Raw genomic sequence first — 17,496 nt, 5'->3', positions numbered from 1 at the left:
TGAGGGTCACTGTTGATGACACTGTCAAATTAAATGTCTATTCTGTTTAAGCCACTGTTACTTTTGGTTTCCATTTCCCTCAGTTCAGCCATTTCCTATCTATGAAGAGTACCTATGCATGTAGCCTTATTTGGAAATAAGATCTTGGCAGATAAAATCAAGTTAAGGTGAGGTCATACAGTGGGCCCTAATCCAGCATGACTATATCCTTATAAGAAGAAGAAAAGAGACACAACTATGACAGCAGAGCCTGCGGTGATGCATTTGCCAGCAAAAGAATGCCAGGGATTACCAGAAGCTAGAAGAGGCAAGGAATGATCCTCCTCTACAGGTTTCAGAGAGGGAGAGTCCCCTATGATGCCTGGATATCAGACTTCTAGCTAGCCTCCAGAACTGTGAAATAGGAAATTTCTGTTGTTTTAAGCCACTCACAGTTTGAGGTACTTCATTATAGCATTCCTAGGAAACTAATACAGTACTAATGGAGTCTTACATTAGGTAAAAATAAACCACTTGCATCTCAGAAAACCTGATAAGGCATGGCTTAGCAATTGTATGTGCCAAGAAATTATGTGTTTGAATACACAGAACGTGCAAAATGAATCAATGCTGTGAATATGGATGTCAAGAAAGTTAATGCAACCCTAAAAAGACTTCACAGAAATTTACTACCTAGAAAAAGCTGGTAGCGGCAGGTTTATTCTGCTCCATACTAGTCCTAATGAGAGCTATACAACAGCTGCATGCAATTTGGGGCTAATCATTTTATCAGGCTATAAACCCTGGACTAGGATCATTATTCTGAAAGCAAAGCACTAGAGAAATGGTTGAAGATCTAAAGATACTTGGCCTAGCAGGGAAAAGCTTAGGAAGATAGCTACCTTCAAGTATCTAAAAGGTTCTCAGACGACAGGCAAAGAGTAGGTGCTTACTGAAAGCAGGAAAAAGGAAGGATCAGTCTAGCCTTGTATAGCACCATTTAGCTAAACTAGGACCAACAAGGGAGGCATATGACATAAATTGAGACCGAACACAAGATCTATCTAAGTAATGAAAATAAAATAAACTTCAAAAGCATATTGAAAGAAGCAACTCAAATGTTCATGAACAGATAAATAGATAAATACATTGTGGTATATCTACTCAATGAATTATTATTATAAAAAGTAATGAAGTACTGACACAGGTTACAACTTGGATCAAACTCAGAAACATTATGCTAAGTGAAAAAAGCCAGGTACAGAATGTCACATAATGTATGGTTTCATTTATATGAAATATCCAACCTAGGTAAATCCATAGAGACAGAAAGCAGATTAGTTGTTTCCAGTAGCCAAAAGAATGGGAAGGAATAAGGAGTGACTGCCTAACAAATACAGGGTTTTTTTTGGGGGGGGGGGGTGAAAATGTTTTGGAACTAGACAGAGGTGGTGATCACTTAACACTGTGGATGCACTAAATGCCACTATATTATTCACTTTAAGATGGTTAATTCTGTCATGTGAATTTCATCTCAATAATTTTTTAAAAAATAGAAAAATACTATACTGAAAGGAAGGCTAGTATCTGCTTCATGGTAGGCAAGTCTGTATGTAGAATTTAGCAAAGTGTTAGTCGATCAGTCATGTCCAACTTTCACAACCCCATGGACGGTAGCCCACCAGGCTCCTCGGTTCATGGAATTTTCCAGGCAAGAATACTGGAGTGGGTAGCCATTCCCTTCTCTAGGAGATCTTTCCAACTAAGGGATCGAACCCAGATCTCCTACACTGCAGGCAGATTCTGTACCATCTGAGCCACCAGAGAAGCCCAAAACTCTGCATCAAAAAACAAGCACAGGAAAATCAGAGCAGAGAATTCCAAAGGGTCCTTCATGATAAAAGCCCATTGTCTACTGGAGGGTAACCAATGACTCAGTACAGCTGTTTGAGACTTTGCATCATAGTCCCAAGTTTCTCTTCCTGTACAGCTTATGATTACTTCCTTAAGAGACCACAACTGTTTTCATCTTACACAGAAACAAGACATTGTCCCACATAGCCTAGAAACATTCACACTGTCTCTAACTTACTTTTTAAATCAATAATCCATCAGCCACAGCCATAATGAAATTGCAACATACAATCATCACAAGTTCAGTATTTCCCCTCTCCCATGAAGGCCAGAGTCCTACATGGTACAAACGTTCTGTTACAAAAGATTTTAACAATTCTACAATTAAGGATAACGTGAGAAACACTAGGGGTGTCCCACAGTAGGACCAGAAGTCATTTTAGTGCTTTCCTCATAAGAGGCCTTTAAGAAATTTAGTTGAATAAACCAAACTCTGCCACAGTGCTCCTACCCCCTACCCCAGCCAGGAGTAGCAAGTGGGTCACATGTGGATATCTTCTCATCTCCACATCAAGAATGGCAATGTTAATGAGAAAAAGTGACTTGGTTTCAATCTCAGTTCTAATTAGAAAACAAAACCAAACTAATGCTTTATTTTTGGTTAATTATGTAATACAGGATCCCCTGTGTGTCTGGATCACAGCCATACAGACGTGACCACCTTAATAAGTCAAAAAACCACATCCTTAAAATAAATATATATTAAAATAATTATTCACTAACTTGGATAAGTCTTATCTCTATCATCAGTGTGAAAAAAGGTTCTATTCACTTGGGAACTTACACATACAGTGGAGTTTTCATTCCTGTATTTATTTGCACTTTCTATGTGCAGAGAATGCCCAGAGAGTGCATTTCTAATAATCATAAATTTGTATACTGTTAAATTGCCATGAACGTGAAAAATCTTAACCGATTTCTTTATTTCTGTTTTCTTTTTTAAGGTATCTAAGACAGACATGTCTAAAACCTTGGGAACAAAACCGTCCCAGCTTTCTTTCTCATAACTCTGGCAAGAGGAGCCAGAAGAAGAGCCCGCTCTCAAATCCCAAGTCAATTCTGGGAAGTACTCAAGCCAACTACAACACAGGACTGAATGAGGGTAGATTTATTATGTGAAGATCAGATTGGCACAGTAAGAGGTAAGTATTATACCATCAAACTTGACAATGTATTTAAAGTCCTCACTAGTTAAGCATTAGGAAAGTCTAATGTTTATGCCTGTACAGATATTTACAAATGCCTGATTCTGTCCACAGATATCGATTTTATATAATACATGTAATGCAATCCTAAACTAGCTTTATAAATAAGGAAATGTCCTGTTCGTTGCTATGGCCCTAGTCCCTAGCAAAGTGCCTAGGGTATAATAAGTGTTCAATAAATTATTATTAAATGAAGGTAATGTATGACTGACACACAATAACCCAGAACTTAAGAACCAGATAAGCATAATCCTGCAAAATAGATCCTCTGGAAAACTCTATGGTAACTACAATGATCTTGCCCATAGCATCACTGATTCTGGAGCCACTTTAGAATCTCTAAAAAGATATAGCTTTTTCTTTCTATTAGGAAAGCCCAGGAACATCATAAACATATTAAGAGATTTCCTACTCATCACTAGTAACTGAAAATGAACTGAAGAGGAGTAGGCTCAGTCCCACTGTTAAGGTCCCTGCAAGGAATGGCAAAGAGCAAGATCACCAACCAGGATGCTCTGGACCTCCAGTTATTCCAGGGGGTCATGTTCTGAGCAGCAACATGGCCTGAGGAGCTAATTGCCCCTGAGTAGTTGGTAAATGCCTACCTAACATGCTCCCATTTTGAGGACAAGAAAATGAAGGGAAAAAATACTTCAAAATGTGTGTGTTGGTTCACTCATTTAAAAAAGGATCATAAATGATAAAAGATAACCTGATGTATTAAACCACTACCAATAACATCATCAGCACTTACTGGAAAGTTACCGATCTACTAGCTGTACATTTTCCTTGTACTTTCTGTCACCAAGAATGGAATCCTAAGATTGGCTGACTTTCTAAGAAGTAATTCAGTTTTCATTGAACGTGATTTGATGAGCTAGATGTTTAAAAAATCTCAAAGGCAGCATCGGTTCATGAAGCAAGGTGATTCCCCTGGAGTCTACAACTGGATTGATGACTCACACTAAATATATATATACTTTTGTTCTCTTTCTGCACCTGCTGATGCAAGTCATAAGATGAGACTGACGTAAAAAGAATTCACTACAACTAATTCTCACTTATGTGCTCCATATTTAAAAAAAAAATCTAAAATCTACTTTGCTAATTAGCAAAGACATACTAAAAGTAAGACAAGGAACATTTTATACCTATCAAATAAGTTAAAAATAAATTAATGATAATGCACAAATGCTGCAAAGGTAGTGGTAAAACTGGCACCTAAGTTGGGATAATCCATTTAGAAAGCAATATGGCAACATGAATCATGTCTACATTAAATTTATGCACTTGGATGTGTACTGTTGATAAATATTTCGAATAATAAATAATTTAAGCAGGAAATCATTCATCACAATTTTCTAGTAAAGGGGTAGTAAAAGTAGCCTAAATTGTCCAATGAAAGGAATGGTTAAATTTGTGTTTAGAAGTTTAGTACGAAAATTAAATAGCAACAGAGACAGATGTTCAACAAAAGATAAACATGATATAAAAGCATATCTTCATTATGACTGAAACCACATAAAAATACATATGGATATGCATAAGAACAAGGGAATATACAATGGTGGCAGCCACTTGTAATTCTTGTTAAATTCTGTTAAGTGATACATTATATTAAAATATTTTCCTAAAACTAACCTGTGTATCAACTCTTTTCAGTGAAAAGATCTGAAGTCAAAATTTGGTTAAAACTGGTCTATGAGTTAAAAAATAAGTAAATAAGCAACAAGCTTTCTATTCTCACTCTTCTCACCCAGATCAATACAAATCCTTGGACCAGAAAACTTTGGGAAAGTGAGGCACGTAACAGTCCTGTATCAGTGAAGTAGACCGCACCTTATCATTTTACAGGTTGTGTGACAGTCTACAGTAAGTCCTGTTTAACCTTGACTAACTGACATGAGTTTGAGTGAACTCTGGGAGTTGGTGATGGACAGGGAGGCCTGGCGTGCTGCGATTCATGGGGTCGCAAAGAGTCGGACACGACTGAGCAACTGAACTGAAATGAACTCAGAGTTGGCTCGAATTACTTGATCACAAAATCCGCTTTGCCTGGAAGACCTTCAAATACCCCTCTCCCCACAGGGTAGCAAATGCTGCTTGGGTCCATGATGTTCACAGTGGGTGACAGAGGGACGGCACCTTAATTACCAGGAAAGTGCTTCCAGACTGTGTGCTCACCAGATGGGAGTCACTGAGAGTCTACGTACTGAGGCGAGAAAAGGTTTGAGAACTATCCCTCTGTGCTGCTACTCAAAAACAATGAATTCCATAAAAATCAAGTCAGCCCTTTATAGTACAGGTTTGGGAGGTTTCTTGGCCTTTGCAAAAGGGGTTCTGATCTACTCTGAAGGTAACAGCAGCTTCTACAAAAGTTATCTCTTCTCTGTAATTAAAAAGTGGTAACCAAAGACATCTGAGTAACCCATATGAGAACTAATCAGTTTCTCTTTTAGATATAAATATATACTGTTCATAATGTGAAAATTAAAGCATGTATCTTTTTGAAGTCTGGATATTTTCTTAAATACATGTGTGTGGTAGTAGGGTATCACCACAGGGTATATACCAAATATCCACTTCCCAGAACTAAGGTACAAGCTAACATCCCCATGCCCCGAGCACAAGGCGACCATTACCTCTAGTCGAAGTGTAGCTTTCATGCAGACTTGGCAAAGGGGTCCATTTCGGGAGAACTGAAGGGGAAGGTGCCGAGTTCGATTTCGACATGTGGGCTCTTCACAAATCAACCAGCCCTGGAGAGACAAAGAGAATGCTTCAGTCCTATTACCACCATCAACCAGTACAAATAAAAACCCTTTTGTGATCAAGATAAGACTTATCGTGCTCAAGGTAGATTCATGTCACCCAATAGATTCTGCAATAGCTCCCTACCCTTCTTTCCTGTCATGTTAATTTGACCTATGTGCCAAACATAAAAATTAGGAAACTCATAAAGTTTGAAAAAAAAAAAAAAGATCACATGAGACATTAGTTTCTTTACTTAAAAGATATCCTCCTGCCACCTAATATATCAAAACCTCCCAATAAAAACTCATATGATTACATGCAGAATGTAAACTGATGGGTTTTAGTTCAGTAGGCTGCTTATTTAACTTCTATACCGAGTACATCATGAGAAATGCTGGGCTGGAAGAAGCACAAGCTGGAATCAAGATTGCCAGGAGAAATATCAATAACCTCAGATATGCAGATGACACCACCCTTATGGCAGAAAGTGAAGAGGAACTAAAAAGCCTCTTGATGAAAGTGAAAGAGGAGACTGAAAAAGTTGGCTTAAAGCTCAACATTCAGAAAACGAAGATCATGGCATCTGGTCCCATCACTTCATGGGAAATAGATGGGGAAACAGTGGAAACAGTGTCAGACTTTATTTTTTTGGGCTCCAAAATCACCACAGACGGTAACTGCAGCCATGAAATTAAAAGACGCTTACTCCTTGGAAGGAAAGTTATGACCAACCTAGATAGCATATTGAAAAGCAGAGACATTACTTTGCCCACAAAGGTCCGTCTAGTCAAGGCTATGGTTTTTCCAGTGGTCATGTATGGATGTGAGAGTTGGACTGTGAAGAAAGCTGAGCGCCGAAGAATTGATGCTTTTGAACTGTGGTGTTGGAGAAGACTCTTGAGAGTCCCCTGGACTGCAAGGTGGTCCAACCAGTCCCTCCTAAAGGAGATCAGTCCTGGGTGTTCACTGGAAGGACTGATGCTAAAGCTGAAACTCCAATACTGTGGCCACCTCATGCAAAGAATTGACTCATTGGAAAAGACCCTGATGCTGGGAGGGATTGAGGGCAGGAGGAGAGGGGGACGACAGAGGATGAGATGGCTGGATGGCATCACTGACTCGATGGACATGAGTTTGAGTGAACTCCGGGAGTTGGTGATGGACAGGGAGGCCTGGCATGCTGCGATTCATGGGGTTGCGAAGAGTTGGACACGACTGAGCAACTGAACTGAAATGAAAGGCCATTACCAAAGTAAAGAATATACTGAGTAGAAATGAATGCCTTTCCCAACCGCTGACTACTTAATTGCTCTGATCAGTTTCCTTCTCCATAGAATGGGCACAATAATAACACTTTCTTTATAGGTGTGTTGTAATGATGGGATACATTTAAAGTGCCTACAACTACCTTTGACATAAAAGAAACACTTAAAAATGTAAGCAATTATCTCCTTTTTAATGAAAACAGATTCTTTTATGCATGTTCCCTGGAGGCATAAAATTGGCTGCAATGTTTTCAAGGACAACTTCAACCGACCACTCTTTTCCAGTAGTTTCAAACAGCCATTGCCCACTCCCTGGCCTTTAAAATCCTCCTCTTCTCTCGCTTTCTTTCTTCAGGTACTTTCTCTCACAGTCCTTGTTTAAATTTTCTCATACAGATGTGGTAACAACATATCTGTTAACTTAAATGAGGTCTATGTTTGCTATAAAACTTAACTGTTAAACACAGAATTCTTCAAGACTTCACATGTGGGGTTGAGCAAAGCTCTGGTGTTCTTATGAAGGCACTAAGGCATGTGGGCTTTAGTGCTACATGTATTAGGCATGAGAGCCCTAAGGCAAATGAGGGTGAAACACTAGGGGATAAGGTGAACAAGGTATGCTCCCTTGTCGCATGGGGTCCCCACCTGGGAAGCTGTGAGTAGGGACCCAACTGTATTTGGGTGTTGGAGTATTTGGTGAAGTGGAACTTCTGAACTGGTCTTCAGGAGTAAGTAGAGGTTTAGTAGGTGGAGGAGGCAGGGAAGGCAACTTAGGCAGAGAGAAAATGTGCACAAGAGTGAAGAGAGAATGGTGTGTAATATGATTGAGATACAATGAAGAAAAGGACCAATGACATGTTTAACCATACTCCCTGTTTCGAAACTGAGCAACCTCAGTTTCAGAAAAGGCCAACGCCTTTTCTCCCCAGATAAGAGCAGTATATAGACAAATATTGCTGAATTACTTTAGGGACTTTCATCTGTCGCTTATTAAGGTTGTCACGTGGCATTAGTCCAAAGCTGCAGGATGTCTCCACTCAGTGTTCTGTTGAGTGACCTCAATCTTCTTCTTGGAAGTAGCTACAACCTAACTCAAGAATCAGTTCTTCCAGTTTGTTATGGCTTTCACACCAGAGAAAGGACACTGTAGAACTTTCTGACTCAAATAAAAGATGCTGCCTTTAAAGCATATTAAAATTCATCTAGACAATACATTCAGAATATACTTCACTCCCACCTTCAGTAGGAACATCAACTTTTCAGGTAGAGAGTCTCAAGGAATCCTTATGAAATCTTTAATATATGCCAGAATTGTATTAAATACTGTGGGAAATAGACAAAGAGTCCCCAGGTATACAGTTTCAGGAAGTTATAATCTAAATAGGAAAGCAAGATCCACATACACAAAAACAAAACTGCAATTCGCTATGGTATGGTTTTAAGAACCGCCTTGCACAGTACCAACTAAAACGACAAAGAGAAGAGATTCAGTCGTGTGGATTCTACCGATCTGAGACATACAGCTACTACCATAGCAAAAGACCCTGAACTAGAAAAGAGAATCAGTGGTTCTTAGTCATAGGCAACTCTTTCAATTCCTAGGGCCTATTACCAATGTTCTTGATCTGAGGATACATTTTAAGAGTTCTGAAACTCAGATGCCTTTACAAATAACATGTATTTGTTCCCTCCAAAAAAGCCGTTAAGAGTGCAGCTCAAAATTGATGATCCCCCAGAATTAAAGAAAAAATACACTTTGGTTTAGCATGTTCCAGGCATGGGGGAGACAGAGGGATAATGGGACTGACAGCAACAGCTGGTAGTACATTTTAAATGTAGCTTATAAAACAAAAGGTGAGACTAGTTGTTTCTGGACGTACCCTACATGGGTTTGGGCCTAAATGCATATTAATAAAGGAAAAGTAGCATTCAAGGGAAATGATGTATGAAAAATACAAGAATGAACCACCCATTCATCATTTATTTGGATTTCTGACACTACATTTGCTACCTGAGACTTTACACACTTGGAAACACTTATCAGTTAATAGTCACAACCACAGTTGTAATTCATTCAATTCTTAACAAAATTTTTTAAAAAGCAAGCAGATAAGTCAATTATCATGTTTTGAGACAATAAAGTATTGAGTACCAGAATACAACCCAGAGTTAAAATTATTTTTTAATTTTTTAAATACAATGTTCAAAAAGCTACAGTTCTTTTCAGGTGTTTTTGAAACTTGATTTCATCAATTTACCACAACTTCATGACTCACCAGGTGAGCTGCCATCCAGGGAGATGCTAAATTGTCACCTCACCTGTTTCAAAAGCAAACACCCAACTCTATCTCTGACAGAGTTACTAACTAAATGTCCTTTCAAATCATATAGAAAACAGATAATATAATTTGTCTAGACTTCCTACCAGTTATAATTAACATTAAAGAGGTCTTTTCTTCTTTGTCACCTCTCTATTCAGTACTTATTTGGGTTTGTTTGTACTTACTATCTGTTAATCTACTTTTACAAATGACAACAATAACTAGTTCTATTATGCATGGAAATTAAACATGCTGATAACTGTGTGAAGGGAATGGGCTGAAAAAAAATATTAGAAGCCTGTAACTCTTTATGCCTATTGTTTTATTTTAATAATTAAGCTTTGGTCATGGTGCATTTTAAATAAAACTCTTTAATGGGGGAAAGAGGCCCCAATTATATTTAATATATGCTTTGCTTCCATTCAGTTTTGTCAAGTACATTTGGTTAACCCTTTGTTCCGCCAGCAAATATTGACTGACTGTGCTAAATATACCCTTCAAGGAACATTTGAGCTGTTAAAAATAAATATGTCAGATTTTTTAAAATATTCCATGATGAAGCAAATCTTACAATATCTCACAGTGCATTTTGCCTCCCATAGGTGATAAAAGCAAAAGAAAATACCAATGTTGTATAAAATCTCTTTGAAGTAACACAAGGGCAAAAATAAACTTATTTTCATTTCCCATGTTGGGAAATAACATGCAGCCCAAAGGTACATTGCCAAATCAGTGAAGGAAAAAGAAAATTTAATAATGTGTAGCTTTTTGAAAGTCCAACCTATAAAAAGGTTTGGCTTTAAAAAAAAAAAAAAAAAAAACCCAGAACCACTCTGAGGATGTCTGCCATCCAAATATGTCATCTTATTATGCAATACCATGTGTAAATGCCAAATTGTCATAACCAAGAAGAACAGGGTCATTAAGTTTTCAGATGGCTACTTTAACCATGTTTATAAGTAGAGGGTTCAAAAGAGGTGAAGCTAGCCTGTCCAAAGGCAAAACAAACCTTTATCAAAACATGCAAAACTCTTATCACCTGTTGCTTTAGTCTCAGCATCACTAATACCTTGAAATCATTGTGTATGAAATTGTGTTAAATGCTGATTGGTTCTGGTTGCTAAATTATATTTCTGAGGCCTCAAGAAAAATGGTTTCTGTCTTCATATGCTAAAAAGGGATCGATTTCCACTTGTAGCTGAGGCATTCCTAACAGTTGCACCTTAAACACAAATTGCTATTAATTCGTGTACATCTCTATTTTTAGAAGGATGCACACACAAAAATCACCCACACCCAGAAATGTGGTGCATAAAAGGCATTCAAAACTATCTTTCAAAGAAAATAAATGAATAGAAGCAATAAAATAAAAAATGCACAGGATCAGGTTTATGGAAAATAATAGGGGTCTAAAAGTCACAGTAGAAAAAAAATTTATAGTAGTTTTCATACTCTTTAATCAAATATATGGGGTCCTTCGCCCATTTCCAGTCAGTCACCAAATCTGTCCATTGGCCTTATAGTCCCATTATCACCAATCACACTCGAACCCAGACCTCAATGATGATCTACTGTGGTAGCCTGTGCCAGGTTTCCCTGACTCCATACTCTCCCACAGCCAATGCACAGCCTTTCCAAGTGTAGCTTTCCAAGACCTCTCTACTCCCATCCTCCAGTTGTATACCTTCCTATACCACGCTTTGGTCCCATTCCTCCTTTCTCACTATTTGTCCCATAGTGCTGGCTTTCTGTCATCATCACTTTTTGCCTATTGCCAACTCCCTGTTCCTGCTCATGCCACAGAACCTCTGCCTAAAATGCCCATTCACTCAGCATCACTTACCTTCCTCGCCTGTAAAATTTCCCAAACCCTCAGGGACTTCTTCTAGTCCAGCAGCCACTGAACAGACCCTGCTGTGCACTGTCCCGGAACCATCTTATCTTACCTTCCTAACTGGATGGTCAGGCCCTTGGGGAATGACTCGTTTTGGATATGGTAGTGTCTTACCCAGTCTCTAGCACAAAATGTTTACACTCAATGAAGAAAACTGAACAGGTATGAAAAAGTGCACTTGAGCGTGGTCTCTCCCCTCTGACTTATTAATAGGTGATTTTGTATGAAGGGGCCAAACTGCTCTCTAAGCCTCAGTTTCCTCATCTAAGATACCAGAGGTAATAATGATTACCCTATTAGAGTTGCTCAGAGGACCAAATAAGAAAGCCCACACAAACGTTCAGTAAGTGTCAACTATTATTGTTATTCTCCAGTACTGGGGGACATCAGTGCTGTACTTATAGCTGACAACTCACTATTCTAACCAGGAGAGAACCTGGTCAGTTTCCACCTGATGTTATCCCCAGATGGAGAACTACAAAGAGGGCTAATTGGTAAGATTACACAGAGCTGCTTCTCAACTTGATTGCAAAATAGTACAACTATGCCATCAACACAAGTAAAATTTCTGTTTTTCCTAATAAAACTATACTGGATTTGAAGTTATAGATGGCAGAATAGACAGTAAGGAAAGTGCTTTATTTAGGGATGCACATAGATTCAAGAGACAACAGAACACTACTGCAGTGACGTATGATTTATTTAAAACTGTAATGGCTCTCCAGGAGTGCAGTGTCAGGGTCACAGGGCGAGGTCTGCCAGCATGCATGCTCTTACAGAGTTCATCATATCATTACTATTTTTCTATAATGGCTGTTAACTGCTCCTCTCCCCAAACTATATGCACTTTGAGAATACCAGACACTCTTTTCACCCAAAACCATTTATAAATGTTCTGGAGTTCCCTTACGGTCACATTTTTCTGTCACAGAATTATTCTCAGTGTAAAATGGGTCTTCTTATAGACAGTGCACAGTATGGGCCCACAGCTGCTTTTGAAGAATGACATGTTATGATTTGGGATTTCCAGAAATATCAAAAAACAAATTGCTTTCTGACCCACATTTGCACCCAAAACTGGGAGAAAATTTTCCTAAGATCTCTAGGGGAAGTTTTAACATGAACATAATTTTACTTTTAAAGTTAAATCTTCTACACTGCAGCATCCTGGCACATCAGAGTGATTATTAAGTCTCAGAGAGGTGCCAGAGCAGATGAAAGAGCAAATCAGGAAAAATATACACATACACTATTCACCAAAGTTAATACAAAAATATTTTTAAACAAAATTATCAAACAAAAGAGAAGTAGAAAATGCCTCATCGGTCAATGTAAGAATTTTAAATATTATTAAAATTGATTTTTAAAGTAAAACATCTCTTTAAGTGAACAGTCACATGTCATTTCATCCAAGTTATTTGAAACTTATTGATCTTATCATTTGTGCAAGGACCAGACTCTGCCATCAGTTTGCTGAAAGGATAATGGAGCAGTCCCAAACTGTTATGATAGGTTAGATGCAAACAGTGGTCCTCGTTTAGACACATAGAATAGCACTACAAGTGGACAAATTCCAACCTCAGCAATTGTATATTACATGATAAATTAGCAAGCTGTTCTGCTTTGCTTCGCATCAAATCCAATACCCTAGTCTTGTTATTTTAATTTGCAATCAGAGGATGAGCATCAGAAGATGTACCTGAGGCACATTAGACAGCCCCATGGAAGCCATATTCTTCTGCTATGCTGTGAGCAGAGAAAGCCAACAATTACCAGCAATTTTATTTTACCACCGTAGGACAATACTAGAACAGTTAAAATCGTCTCTGTGCAAGCAACCAGGGAAAATATACTTAAAATGACTTTATGTGGAAAATTACATTTTGGGGGAAAAAAGTTCAATGGAGGACATGTATCTTTCTGTATGGGCAGCTAAAATCTCTCTTAGTATATTCAAGTCTATTCTATAAAATGCTCTCTCTATTTATCCAACTGAAAAGCAAGCTACATTCTTAGGCTATAATAGGTCACAACTAAGTACACAGTACCTTGCTTCAGGAATAATTTTGCTTTGTCTGTCAACTGTCAACAAAGCACAAAGAGCTCATGCAACCCAGCCATGTACTGTGGATGTTAGAGATCTAACAAAATACAAATAGTAAGAACACAAGATTTCCACGCTGCCCTGCTTTCACTTTACAAGAGAAATTGAAAGCATTTTCCTCTCCACATTCCATTAATCTCTATTGTATTACAAATTTTTTCATAAAACACTCTTTTTTCCCTATGTGAAGCTACAAGTGACTTGGGGATGTAATATTCCAACCATGATGAATGTCCGACTTTCCAACATGAATGGTTATAAATGGATGTGTCAGTTAAGGCATATAGTTATTTCAACAAGGAAAAAAGAAAGAATCAAATGGAATGAGATGGAAAAATGGCTACTCTGATGCTTACATTAATGCTTTAGTGATGAGGCCGCTAAGAAAAATTGTTCATTGCTTCCAACATGGCTCTTACCCTTCAAGTCCTCACTCTTGAAAAAACATCACCTTAGGTATGTGCACATACTAACAAGCTTCAAAAGTTAACTAACTCAAAGCTTAGTTTCATCAATATGTACACAGAAAAAAAGACTGGAAGGAAATACTCTAAAAAGCTATCCATGATTATCTTTAGGTAGTTTTTTCTGTTTCTATATTTTGTAAATTGTCTACAAGTACATATTGTTTTTATAATCAGAAAACTATTATTAATGAGGGAACAGACAGTTTTACCAAGAGTATTCTGTATAACTGAACCACTAACACATCTGAAAAATATTTTGAGCTATAATAAGCATTTGGTTGTTCCAAAATTTTCAGAGAATGGGCTTATGGGATAAAAGGGCATATGAAAAAATTTTTTATTCGCTCTATCAGATATTCCTTTTTTTTTTTTTCTCTATCAGATATTTCAAGAATAGGTCAATTTAAGTACATAAGCAGCTTCCAAGCAGAATGGCAGGGCATGTATTATTAGTATTAGACGTATATATGAAATTAAGCTATTCACTATAATGCACACAGCCTTCCACAGAATATGATTTTAATACTTTCCTTTATGACACTGCATCTTCAAAGGTAGTTAATAAATCAGTTTTAAAGAAAGGTGCTTTGTTTCCCGGACCCCCTCCCCTGTCTTTATTCAGTGTACACATGGATCAGCTCAGATGTCCAGGGTAGGAACTGATTAAAAAATTCAATCAGGAAGGCATGCCTAGAAATTTATCACTAGCAGAGTTTCTTTTCTTTGCTCAAGTCTAGCTAAAAGCAAATTTTATTGTTTGTTTGTTTGCAAGCTAGTATTTACTGGTATAAGTTAATGAGGTACTCCTGGGTACTGCAAAACATGTTAAAACTGAACTATACGCAATTGCCTCAAAGGGCACCTTAAAATCAGAGTGAACTTCAAACCATCACCCGGCAATATTTGTTCATTTAACTTTAATTATATTCTCCTTGAGAATGGCACTAATGAAACTGAATATCTTTCATGGTTTCGAAGGACCGTTTGAATAGTCTGTAAACAGAACTAAGGGTAGACAAGAGATCTGGCTGAGCCAGGGGGTTGCTAGGTGATGTAGAATGTAAACCCACAAACTTGTTAAGGTTTGCTTTGCTTTCATGCCACTTTCACACACTCTCAAAAGTTTTAAGAATTGATTTTTCAGGTGGCCATTAAACACCCCCCCCCCTTCAAATTCTCCCCCAGATGCTCTGCCGGATTCAGAAGAGATGAAATCCATCTGACCTTTGGCTGTAACCTGGGAAACTTTTGCTTTTACATAAACATAGGATCATGTATTTTATTACTGCCCATCACTGAAGAAGCAAACCCACAAAAGTGGATTTCCAAATTTCAAACTGACATGTCTAATCTTTTCTTATTCATCTTGTAATAAAATGAAGATTTCTTTTGAGAGAAAAAAAAATTGTGATCACAGCGTAGAGGGATTCAGGGCACAAAACCCACACCACTATGGCAAATACCTAAGCACAGATTACCATCGTGACAGACCTCTCAGTTTAGTCCCTGGAGGCTCTCTTCTGGCCTATACACTAGGTCTCACTGCCTGTGAGGCTTCTCTCTGCTGCCCCCTCCCCCAAGCTCCTTTTTAAGTAGCTGATCAGAGATTGTCCAGTAAGAGCACTTTATTAGATCATCAGCCAGAGGGGTTCACAAGTACTGAGAGCAATGGGCTCAAATGCGGCACATCAGTTTTAATAGACCAGGGGCTACTAGTAAACTGCAGATACTGCTGAGAACTTTCCATGCACTGAACTCTTGAAAAAGCACCGTCTCTCCAGCTTAAATGCAGCTGCCTCTTTCAATGCCGCAAATGGGTAAATTTGACAAAAAAGCCACCATTAAGACTACATGAAAGGCTCAAGACAACATCCTTTCAATGCTTTGTACTTCAGTAATCAGATGTACTTACTCACCCCCTCCCCCAAACCCGATCAAGAACTATTTCTGAATGGTAGGAAATAATTCCACTTTGTACATCTTTTAGTTAATCAAGACTTTCTATTCAGCAATTTGACCTTTTGTTCAAAACAGGATTATCAGTTTTTTCGCCAGTTACCAAGGGCGACTCGCATGGTGAACATAATTGCAATAATTTGCAAAACACCATGGCAACCCACATTACAACTAGGTAAATACTGGGCTTTTGTGCTACATTGTTATTTTCAGAGATGCTGAAGTCAAAGAACGAATGACAAATGAACACAAAATTTATATTTGCTTTGTCTCAAAAGAGAAGAAAATTGATAACAAGAATTGGGGGGAAACCGACTACAGCTGTAATTTCTAACTTGATTAATTAGGATGGTAACAGTCCTTAACAGTATATTCAACAAACAGCCCTGACTTCGTCTCTCCACCCACCTCTCTCTATACCACTACCAGTATCCCCCCCAACCCAGACAAATTTTTTCAGCTTGGAGAACAAACATCCCCCATTTGCTCTTTTCTTCAACTTAATGGAATCCTTAATTGCAGAATATTGTTCTCCTGCTCTTCATGGCAAAGAAAACGGAGAGAAACGAGGACAGAGTGCCAGGGCAGACAGGGAACTACAGTCAGTTTTTTCCTGCCTCTTTTGGACACCCCAGGCCCAATGATGAGATGGCATTTTTCTGGTATCAGCAGCTGTTTCATAGCCGACAATAAAGTAAAAACTATTTAGCTTTGCAGAAAAGCTACTTCTTTCCTCTTGGCAATACAAGGTAAGTCTACACAGTGAAATGAAGTTTCAGAATTTAAATACTAGAACGTAATTTGAGAAAATAATAATTTTTTAAAAACCATATATTTTTTTCTATACAAGAATTATTAACTGTGCTTCTGTCCAAAAAAGCTATTGAAATGCATGTGTTTGGTATTTGGGGAAGATGTTTGACAATAACACCCATGTGTTGAAAACCACTTTAAACTCAGAAAGCCCAATTCACAAAACAATCTAAAAATAGAAACTCACTACTGGGAAATTCATACAAAAATGAATATAATATTTTTCATTAACATGGTCTAGAAAACAGCACTGTCATCTTTTCTGTAATAAATGTGAGGATTAGGAAAGTTATATCAGAATTGTTTTACTCAGGTATGAAAGGCAGGTTTTACTTTATATATAGTAAGGAGTAGTTTTTTCTAAGAGGCACAAATTCTGCTGTAACACCTAGCTTTTTGAATATTATCAAAATTGACTTTCCCCATAAAATGTAATGTTTGGGGATGAGAAAATAAAAATACATAAAAAGGGTTTACAGAAGTTATACAGCCAAGATCGCAAAAGATAAGAAGCACCAGATGTACTCTCAACACAGCCCAGCCTGCTTTCTTCCATCTGCTGAGAACAAGGCAGAGGAAAAACAGTCCCTCTAATGATCTGCATATACAATCCTCTTAACTTTTAAAAAATCAAACCAACCTGATACTAAAATGGGTCCATTCTTATTTTGTCAGGGCTGAAAACTCCCAGACAGATTTCTAAGATTCAGCTTAGAGAGATCACAATATAACGTTCTTCAGAATATGCCTCCAAAATTACAGATACTGTGATTTCTCCCGAGAAGTAGAAATCAAAAGAATGTGACATGTTAACTCCTTCTCAG

General features: G+C 37.9%; 1 protein-coding gene across 9 annotated transcripts in view; it reads right to left on the bottom strand.

Annotated features, from left to right (window-relative positions):
- The window catches only part of POLA1 (DNA polymerase alpha 1, catalytic subunit), a 300,112-nt gene that overhangs the window by 101,685 nt on the left and 180,931 nt on the right, over window positions 1-17,496 (bottom strand). For all 9 annotated transcript variants that reach the window (XM_025276507.3, XM_044937315.2, XM_025276508.3 and 6 more), the window contains one exon: window positions 5,741-5,857. In XM_025276507.3, the coding sequence (XP_025132292.1) occupies window positions 5,741-5,857 (117 nt within the window). The remainder of the gene's footprint in view (window positions 1-5,740; window positions 5,858-17,496) is intronic.

The sequence above is a fragment of the Bubalus bubalis genome, chromosome X (genome assembly GCF_019923935.1).
Source record: "Bubalus bubalis isolate 160015118507 breed Murrah chromosome X, NDDB_SH_1, whole genome shotgun sequence".
Taxonomy (NCBI): Eukaryota; Metazoa; Chordata; class Mammalia; order Artiodactyla; family Bovidae; genus Bubalus; species Bubalus bubalis.
This window is presented reverse-complemented; position numbering and strand designations above follow the sequence as displayed.